Source organism: Arachis ipaensis, chromosome B10, assembly GCF_059453495.1.
Source record: "Arachis ipaensis isolate K30076 ecotype BB chromosome B10, ASM5945349v1, whole genome shotgun sequence".
Classification (NCBI taxonomy): Eukaryota; Viridiplantae; Streptophyta; class Magnoliopsida; order Fabales; family Fabaceae; genus Arachis; species Arachis ipaensis.
This window is the reverse complement of record NC_142435.1, coordinates 139,718,577-139,729,841: the sequence shown is the minus strand read 5'-3', so window position 1 is coordinate 139,729,841 and position 11,265 is coordinate 139,718,577. Positions and strand designations below refer to the sequence as shown.

Here is an 11,265-nt window from a genome sequence, read left to right as displayed (position 1 = left end):
ACATACAGTTGATGTTATCAGCGATAAACAAACAATTGTCGAAAATGTGATAGACTTAGAACTAACAAGAGGACATAAATCCATTTTAGGTGTAAAATTGTGAAAAACAACCGTAAAAAAAAGAATTGAGAGTAAAAAAAATTCAGAGAATTAAATGGTGATCAAATATGAGTGATAAAAACATAAACAATTTTCTTTTACAAAAAATTTGGGATAACAATATCAGAATACTCAAGAAAAATACCATAACTCTCATATCATATTAGAATTCATAATAATAACACAAGAATAAGCTTGATATTCAAATGTTATTGTTGTGATGATGCACAATGAAGAGTGCCTATTTATTATAGGCCAAGGATACAACCTAATCTTAATAACAAAATCAACCTAATATCAAATTAAATAAATCTAAAATCAATATTATATTATATTATATATATATATATATATATATATATATATATATGATATAAAATGGAAAAAAAATATTTTGACTAAGAAAAGATTTGCCAAAATGGTAGAGTTGAAATGTATTTAAAATTTTAGATACAGAATTAAAACAAATTAAATATTATGAGCACATTTTAAAATTTTTAAAAATTTCAAAAATGAAAAGCATACTTGAGATATTTGAGAAAGTCTAATCATATAGTTATAATGAAAGTAAAATGATGCTCATCAATTGAAAACATGAAACGTGACGAGCAGGACATGCACATCGGTTTGGATATCAGTTTGTCTAAGACTCTAAGCATATATACATGATGAGTTGAAGTAGAAGACATTAATTTAACTGAAACGTATAATATCAATAACTAAACTAAATTAAAGCAGAATACATCAACGAAAATAGAAGACATCAATTCATCGAGAGTATATAAGCTAGATCAGAATTTGAAGGCCTAGAACACATTAGTCCAAAGTAAGAAAGGCAAAACTTGTCAAGTTTGTTTGTTTAACTCGTGAAAAAAAAAAGTTAGGTTAAACTTTAATTTGATACTGCAAATAAAAAATGCATGTCTAATCCGTACTATTTAATCCGTGGGCTATAGTAGGACGGGATGGTATAAACTGACAACATCTCTCTAATACTTTTTTTAGGATTATAAAATTAAAAGCAAAGAAAAAAAAAAGATAAAATCAAACCCTAAAATTCTTATTTCTTCTAAACACAATTACATAATCACATGGAAGATATTTTAAGAGGGGAAGATTTTTTTAGGAGTTGGTTCAAACGTGGAAACTCATGTGCAGTCGACTTCACGTGAAGTTGATATCTGAGAGCTTCATCTAACGGCTCTCAGATATCAACTTCACGTGAAGTCGAGTTCACTTGAGTTTTCACCTCAAATAATATATTAATCAACAAGATGATAATAATGGTGATAATTAAGCTACTAAAATTTACAAGAATGAGGCTTCTTGTCAATTTTTTTATAATACTTTTTCTTATTAACTGTTGGTAAGATATAATATATAAATTACTGAAATGTATATCTATAAGGTAGTATTTGTTTTGAGGTATTGAGACAGAGATTGAGAGACTGAGACTCAGTATCATATTTGTTGGTTCAGAGCCTGGTACTAAAATTTCTGTCTCTGTCTCTAAAATTTCAGTATTTCAATACCTCCAAAAAGTAGGAACACAGGGGACTAAAATTTTTAGAGATGGAGACTGAAACTTTAATAACATTTTATACCTAAAATATCCTCATTTCAATTAATTAATTCTAATTTTACCCTTTGTACAAATTAAATTAGAGTTTTATTCTTCAATTTCTGTCTCTTACTTTGCACCAAACAGAATATTGAAATTTAGTTCAATTTCTATCTTTTAGTTTCTATCTCCCAGTTTCAGTCTTTTCGTCTCTGTCTCTCCACCAAACGCTACTTAAATTTTTATAATGGACTAACAGGTTAATCTGTCAGTCCATTATCCCATAAAAAAACGAGACGAATTAATATTTTCATATTATTTTTCTAGACACACGAAATTGGTTGGCCCGTCTTATTTAGTAACAAGTATCTCTGCTTGTCACTCCTAGCCAAAGAGATTAAACCAAGATTTCAAGTTTTATAAAATTAAAAAAAAAATTGCATTAGAGAAATTGCCATGAATGTTCCCCCTAGGGTTTAATTTGTGATGATATAATGGCATAAAGTAAACACTTCACGTACGGCGGTCAGCCACTGCGTTTTCTTTTAATTAATATAATCACTTTCAAAGATGTTGTTTTGTTGTTTTATTATCTGGCTTCATATAAATTAAGATACTGATTCAATAAATGATTATGACACTAATTAGGCACACAAGGTCATAAAATAATGAAGCATCACTTTCGTTCAGATCTAAGTCAGTGACTAACTATTAGTTTAGAGTTTGATATATGTATGTATGTGTGCCAAATAATAATTCTCATCTCTTTTTCTTTTTTCTTTAAAAAGATATAAAATAAAATATTCAGTGTTCTTCATATAATATAGTTAGGAATATTATTTAAGGATCTACTATAGTTCATAATATTTAGTCTATCGGAATTTTCCCTAGTTTTAAACTATGACTTTGAAACTAAAAATAATTATATTAAAAACATAACTCAGCATGATTTGATAAGACATATTAAAATAAAAGAAATGAAGTATGTGTCATAAAATTATTTGTCCTAAAAACCTAAATTATTTTCCCAACAAATTTATTTAAAACATTTCATTTGTCAACAATAATAATGTCCAATATACTAACAATAACAAAATTATTCATTATTGGATAAGGACACAAATTAAGAAAACACTTTCTAGATAGAGCCTAAATTATTTTAAGTATTTTATTTTTTTTTAAATTAGGACACAAATTAGTGGTTCTCTTCATCCTATCTACATATTTGAAACTATGAATTAGACTAATACTAAAAAAAATGATTTGATCAAACATATTATATCAAATTGAGTTAACATCTCCTCTAAGCATTTCAAATCATGATTTGGAATTTCTTGACGACATAAAAACACACTAATTAGCATGATAGGAGGCATATTTTATTTTGATTAATTATTTAACACATGTATTATATTCAATGAACATTATGTCATCCTATGTTGTTGTGAACTGAATCACAAGCCTGAAACATTGGAGCGGTGAATGTTGAAGGTGGCAAGTGTTTTAGGGTACAATTACATGGAATTCTGTGATTATTAGCATTAAGAAATTAAAACATAATAATATAGAGAAAGGCAAATAAATAAATATTTATATAAGGGTTTTTTATGAAAATATGAAGAGGATCATTTTTATTTTCTCTTACTATGATGATCACATGGTCCTGCTAATAGAGACATGTACATTGAGGCCCACTTTGTTAGCTTAAAAACAAACACACTCTTATTAGTGCCACTTGAAATCAAACCCCAATTTGGGAACAACACACACAGAAGGAAAAACCTACACTCTCCCTACAAATCCCTCTTTTTTCTCTCTCTCCCTCACTTTTGTTTATTAACACAAGTAATTTTTGTATTATTATTATTATTCAAAGTGTCTATATATGTCACACAATTTTTAATTAATAATTTGTACAAAAAAGTGTTTGTAACGTAACTTTTAAATAAGTTTGTATTTCTAAAATATATACTGAATATTTCTGATACTTGTATAAAAATATAATTATTATTAATTAATTATATATTTAAATTGTTTTTAATTAATAAAAAGTACATGTTAATAATTAAAAAAATATTTATGTCAAAATAATTTCTACCATAAAAGGTATAGTGTAGCATAATTATTGACACATTTTTTTTCAAGAAATAACAAACTTAGAAGAAAAAATGAGTAGGACCCATCACTATAGAAAAATTTCATAGAATTGCTCAAACTCAAAATCGTAAGTTCAATATATAAATACGGTGGATGTTAATATGTCTATCCTTAATGTAATTATAGTTATTATGTAAGTATCGATAAGATTAAAGTTATATTTTTTTGTTTATATTTTGTTAACATTTATTTAGCAATATTTTTTAAAAAACGTTATTGAATAATAAAAATATTATTTTAATTTCAGTAATATTTTTTAAACACTATAATTAATGTAACATAGAGACATATACTAAAATGCACCTATATATAAATATTAACATTCACTTATTGTTACCATCCAACATCCAACTGCGCCTCAATTATATGCTTTTGGTCCAAAGCCGTCCATTTGGATTATTCCTGTGCCATGAGATACCAAAATCAAATTATATCCTTTTAAATTCAATCAGTTAAAGATCTTTTTTTTAAAATAATCAGGAATATCTATAAATTTTAAGTGAAACATCTACTCAAAAATATGTCATTTAATTCTAATTTGATTTTAATCGGAGGCTACATTTGTTTTTTAAAATAGAATAAAATAAGACACAAAAATAAGATATAAAGAATTGAAATATAAAATTTAATATTTTTATATTTTGTTTGATAATAAAGTAGAATAAATTATAAAAATTTATTTTTTTTATTTTTTTATTTAAAAAATTTAAAAAAAATATAATAATAAAAAAGTATAATTATAAAAAATTAATAAGAATAATAAAAAAATAAAAAATAAGTTGTATTCTTTTATTAGTATCTCTATTGCTATATTTGGTTGTTGTCTCAACATAAATAAGACATGGACATATATACATAAGAGTACATAGACATAAGAAGACACTGATTTTATATCTTGGTAAGTTAGATATGACAAAAAATTATAAAAGAAATTAGTGTCTTAAGTTAAAAATTAATGTCTCAACATTTTAGAAAAACACAAAATACATGTTTTTAATGGGTGCTTGTGTATAACCGTGTCTTTTATCATTTTTGTCTTCGTAAACAAACACCATACATGTACTCTTGTGCACTTCCGTGTCTATGTTTTGATAGACATGTATACAAAAAACAAACTCTGCTTATGTTTTTTTTATTATGATAGACACAAAAATACACTAATTTAATATCTTTAAACACAATATTTCTATCCATGTTTCATCTGCTAAACATAATAATCGTGATAGATTAAAAATTTTTGTCCACGTCTAAAAGATCACACAAATAAATACTATTGACAAAATTAATTTACTAATTCCACAATATAAAAATGAAAAAAATTTTGTATTTATTTAATCTTTAATACTGTGAGTTCAACAATCATGATTAGAAGGCCAAAAAAATTGTATTGTTTCTTAATCAAGCACCATTGCTTTATTTCCCAAGGCAATTGTTTTCTTCACATCCAACATCAATGTCTTGTTATTAATGTACTCTCTCTCTCTCTTTCTCTCTCTTGTGGTCCTTGAATCCACTCCCTCACTTTCCTTTATTTATATCTCCCTTATCACTTTCTCCATTTCTGCATAAGAAACCAGCTTCTATAATCCAACTACACTACTAAACCATTTTTCTCTTCTTCTCCTCTAAATAATTCCACTACAATCCTTTCTCTTTAAATTTGTTTTCGTTAATTATTCAAACTCCCCAACCAAACCCCATTATATATATATTACATCATAATATATATACACTTTAATTATTTATTCCCTACACTACTTCTATCTTCTTCTCGGTTGGTTCTGTTTGCATCAGTTTCTATATTAAAACCCTGAAACTGAAGCATCATCACACAAAACCTATATTATATATAATTTACTAGCTTCAATTCATTCATCATCGTAGACCAAATAATATTAGCCCAAAAATAATATATATTTTTTTCTTAGGGACATATATAAAAATATATATTGAACATTATGTCTAGCAGAAGGTCAAGGCAACAATCAGGGTCTAATAGAATCTCCGATGACCAAATCATCGAACTTGTTTCAAAGTTGCGCCAACTTGTTCCTGAGATTCGAGATAGGCGCTCTGATAAGGTATTATTATTATTATTATTATTATTATTCTTTTTCCATTTTTTTTATTTTTCAATAATGTCCTTTCTCATTATTATCTATGTTTTTTTATGTTTGAATTCTATATGCATGAAAGATTAATACAATAATAGTACTAAATTAAACTTCAACAATGTTTGGTCTAACCTAGCTAGCTAGTAGGATAAGTTGTATATATATAATAATATATATTAAATTATTCATGGAATTGATTTCACCAATATATATATATATATTGCTTCAAAAGGTTCATATATTAATTGATTATATATTACTTTAGCTTGAAGAAAATAGTTGTAGTTAATTTCAAGTATGCTAGGTATAATGCAGCTAGGAAATAGGAAAATGTGATTTCTTATGAAAATATCTTATTAAGAGATTTTAAATGGTTTAATATTTTAACAATATATATTTAAGTGAACTATTTTATATTTTGTAATATGGTCTTCACATAAAGACTCCTTCAAAAAGTAACCAACAAAAAAAAAATAGAGGGTCTTGAATTAATTTTACTAATTCTGTCAAGTTCTGGAAATTAAAAATTATTAAAGGGTAGCTTGTGTAGGGAAGCAGGGCAATTAACATAATGCCATATGGCTCATATGGCACATGTAAATCATATTATTATTATTATTATTATTATTATTATTATTATTCAAGAAGGATTCCAAATAACCCCATATTTTAAAAGCATAATTCTTAAAAAATTAAAAGACAAATATTATTATTGTTTTTACTTTTGATATAAAAAATAATTAATAAAAAAATAGAATTAAAATATACACAAAAAATAAAGAATCGTTTCTTAATTCAAAAATGTAAAGGAATCTCTATAGGTATAATGGGTCAAGGGGTTCACATTGACTTGAACATATGTGTATGAAGATTTTGAGGGTAAAAAAAGGAAAGAAAATAATAAAAAGAAGGAAACAGCACAGAAGCCTAGATGGTGGAAAACTGGAAAAGAGATAAAATGGTGTCTGCTCCATAACAGTCATGTGGTTGATTTGGACCTACTTCAACTACTGCTCAAACGAAACTTCCCTCTATATGCTCTATGGTCCCTCAAATATAGTCAAATAGGACTTCATAGTACATTTTAAATAAATACACATTTTCTATTTACTATAATAATAAACTAATACTAAAAAACAAACGGTTAATTTCAGTCAATATTATAGTAAATTGTCAAACAAATTCAAAAAATAAAATTTTGTTAAATTTGTATTTTAGATATTTTTTTATTGAGTTTTGAATATTCTTATTTTTAAGAATTTTAGATTATTGACTATTGCATGTTATTGATGGGGCATGGTTAATTATTAATTTTATGATGACTTTTTGTTTTGAATAGGTTTCAGCTTCTAAGGTTCTACAAGAGACATGCAACTATATAAGAAACTTACACAGAGAGGTTGATGATTTAAGCGAACGTTTGTCTCAATTATTGGCCACAATTGATGCTGATAGTGCTGAAGCTGCCATCATAAGGAGCCTAATTAACCAATAAAAATTTAAATATTATTAATTATGCATGATTTTCCATACTCAAGGAGATCATATATTATATGAGTGTACCTTTAATTAACTTTAAATTTCAATTTTAGGGTGGTAATTAATTAGAGTGCAGTTTGATATGAGTTATATTATGTGTGCCTCCCCTCCTCTATATGGTAGGTGTAGTGCACTTTTATTGTATGGAAAAAAAAAAAAGGGTTTTGTAATAAGAGAATTTAAGGACTTTTGTCTCATAGTTATAATTATTATATATAGCTCTCATTTATAGATGGGCCAAAATGTATCAGCTGTTAAATTTATTAAAGTTATTTAAGTGTTTTAATTACTTTTTATTATTTCATGACTTCATATATATTATCGTGTGTGGGAGAATTGGAAGACACATATATAATATATTCCAAGTTTATCAATAATAATATTAAATCAATGGTTTTATATAATAATAATAAATATATAATAAAAGTACAAATCTAATAGAATATGCTAATTAATTAATAATGGAAGCTATAACATGAACATTATCATCGTGATGTGTTTAATTACTTAAGGTATTTTGTCGGCAAAGTTGGGTTCAAGTTTATAAAATGACATAATATTCAAAAGATCGTCCTCATCAAAGCGTTTGACGTGAAAGTGATTTGAACTAATGATGGATATAGTTGCTCATATAATAACATATTTAGAGATGCCATATTTTTCAATTCTTTTTCTTTTTTCTCATTTTCTTGGTTTATCGATATAAGGTTACATACCCAAGAAGCTAATTTTCGATATAAAATATGTAATAAATCTAAACTAATTTTATTAAGTCATATATATGACTTACATTTTTTGAACCGTATATTAAAAATATATATATTAAAAATCAATCATTCGTATAAAATATATATAAAAAATAAATTAAATTATATATATTTATACAAATGTATAATAATTATTTTTCATTTACACTTAGCATTTTTGTATTTTTTTTTTCCAATGCTTTGGTCTTTACTTTGAGTTAACCCTCTTTGTTTGAGGAACTATTTTGGAAGGTTGCTTCTTACTTTCCTACTTGACTAATGACTAACTATTTTGATTATTTCTTACAAAGACAATTAAATATAGAAAATATTTACAGTAGTGTTGATTTTAAAAAAAAAAAAAAGATGTTAGGTTATTATTATTTTTCTTTCTACTATTTATCTTACTTTGAATAAACACTAGTCAACTCCTCCTTGTTTTCTGTTAAAAGTGTTGACTACTCCAAGTATTTCTCTATTTTTAATTAAGAAATTGAATTTTTAAACATTTAAAAATAAAATACGAATATAAAATCTTAGGTAAAAATTATTTTTGTGAATAATTTAAATAACTAAAACATAAAAAAATGTTTCACAGTAATTTAAAAATTTACAACATTAACGGTAATACTCAAAATTAACAACTGGATTTTTATAAAGAAATATGATTTTAAAATACTTATTAAATTAAATAAAATATTTTAAAAACTTTTTAATATTTTTTATTTGTCAATACTTTTAATCAATAATATAAAAATAATCATTTTTTTAAAAATCTTAATTAAGTTAACAAAAGCTCAAAAATGAGTTATTGAAAACCCGGAAAAAAACCCCTAAAATTAACTATAATCAAAACCGGAGATGAGCATAATAAAGATTGACAAAACCCTTTTTGTGCTTTTCTTTTCAACTTAATTAGATTTTGTGGTTTGACTTTACATGAAAAGATATTCATGAAAAAAGACAATTAGCAATCATAATCATTCTAACAAACTTTAATTAATAATATAGACATATAGTGACACTGCTCCATTTCATTTACTACTTCACCTCTCTACCAATCCTACACATCTTATCAACTTTTAGCACAATCAACTTCTTACATTTCCTCAAATATAAATAAATAAATAAATAAATAGGTTCTCCTGTTAATTACCACTTATGGTCACTCCCCATCTTTAATTACCACTTCACCTTTTTTTTCAAACCTTGTTAATTAATTGACCATCAACCTCTTTAATTTCATTAACATTTTCTTCACATCATACTTGAGGTTATGTTATTTCGAGAGTTAAAAAGTTCTCCCAAGTCTTTTTGGTTAAAATAAGTTTTCAGATAATATGAAAGATTATTGCTTATTAAATTCTCAAGATTAGTGTAGCTAGTTATTAAGGAACCAATATATTTTTATGATGATGTCAAAATAAACATAATGGAAACGAAAAGAAGATATATATATATATAAAAAAATAAAAATATTTGGTAACTAAAAAATTTATCCAAAATATTTAGTATTCATGTAGTAATTAATAAATACTAAATAAAACAATTTTTGATTTTTTTTTCTTGTCTCTAACAATACTGATAAGAAAAAAATTTCGAAGTAACACTATCATATATTAATTCATACATTAATTAGCTTTAAAGAATGAAAGGATTGGGTGGGAGCCAACATTGCAGCAAATATTATTCAACATAAGAAAATAAATCTAAAATTCAAACTCAATAAAAAACATACTTTTAGTAAATTTCATAATGAGTTTGTTTAGCAACTTTTTATATTATTGTTGACTGAAATTAACTCTATAGTACCTCTAATTCTCTAAGATTGTGTGTGTTTACAAGCATAAACAATAAAAGATGGATATAGAGATACAAAATTATATTTGTCAAATAAAACATGGACAAAAATATTATGTTCTATAATATTAAATTAGTATATTTTGTACAAAAATATTAGTCAGAAATATAACCTATTTTTTTCTTTTCTTTTATTTTTATTATCAATATTTTATAATTACATTTTCTACTATTTTATTTTTCTTTCTAAGTTTTGTGTGAAGAAAAAATAAAGATAAATTAAACTTTTTATTATTTGTTCAATCTTATATTCAGTTTGTCATTAAACAAAATAAAAAATACTAAAGTTTATATTTCTATTATTTGTATTTTATTATGAGTGTCATGTTTTTTCTTGTTTTCAAAACTAAACGTAGCCTAATATTTACTCTTAAAGAATTCATATAGCAGTTCTTTTTATATATGTAAAAATAATTGTTTTTATTGAGGGAAAAAAAGACTAACTTAATAATTTTGCAAGAGAGTGTTTGTTTTTATTTGGTTATTTGTATATTCCGTGTAAGAGTGTGGCAGTAACTGTTTTCCCTGCCGACTAATTAGAAAAAATAACAGAAAGAAAAACCTACAAGTTAAACGACATTGTACTTATTTGCACAGAAACATGCTAGAGCATAGCTCCATTAATTATTAGGTGGTTGATTACCCATTTGAGGCATATATTTACTAATAATAAAATGCTATATTTTTAGCTGAAGCAAGGTTAGCATAGGTAGCTATATCCTAGACAAACATGGTTGGCCGCTACATTATATTCATATATGGAAATTAAATAATAATTATTAGTATCTTAATAATAAATACAAGAACTTTATTTATTTTCATTATTACTAATTTGATGAGGATTATTTTATTCGGTGATTTAGTTATTATTAAGTATTAACTATTTTTGTCAGCTCTCATATACCCTAGTCCCTAGTTGTATGTGTCTAGATATTTTGTAAGGGTTATCTATCAAAATAACCAATTTGGTTGTTCGATTCGTTTGTGGGAAATACTATTTGTACACCAAAAGTAGTTATTAAAATCAGCCACTAATGTATGTGTGTATAAATACATGTGTAGTTTAATTTATTTTTAATATATATTTATATTTTAATATGTATTTTATACTGGTGGTTGATTTTGGTGGCTAATTTTGGTGTACACGTAACATAACCCTTCATTTATTTATGTAAGTGTGGAGAGTTTG

At 25.1% G+C, this 11,265-nt stretch overlaps 1 protein-coding gene across 1 annotated transcript; it reads left to right on the top strand.

Moving 5' to 3' along the window:
* The first annotated feature begins 5,365 nt into the window (after positions 1-5,365).
* Positions 5,366-7,756, top strand: LOC107621588 (transcription factor PRE6-like). The gene is made up of 2 exons (XM_088484161.1): positions 5,366-5,898; positions 7,271-7,756. Exons 1-2 carry the CDS (start codon positions 5,776-5,778, stop codon positions 7,424-7,426), a joined length of 279 nt encoding a protein of 92 aa, XP_088340287.1. The 5' UTR covers positions 5,366-5,775; the 3' UTR covers positions 7,427-7,756.
* Positions 7,757-11,265: the final 3,509 nt, after the last annotated feature.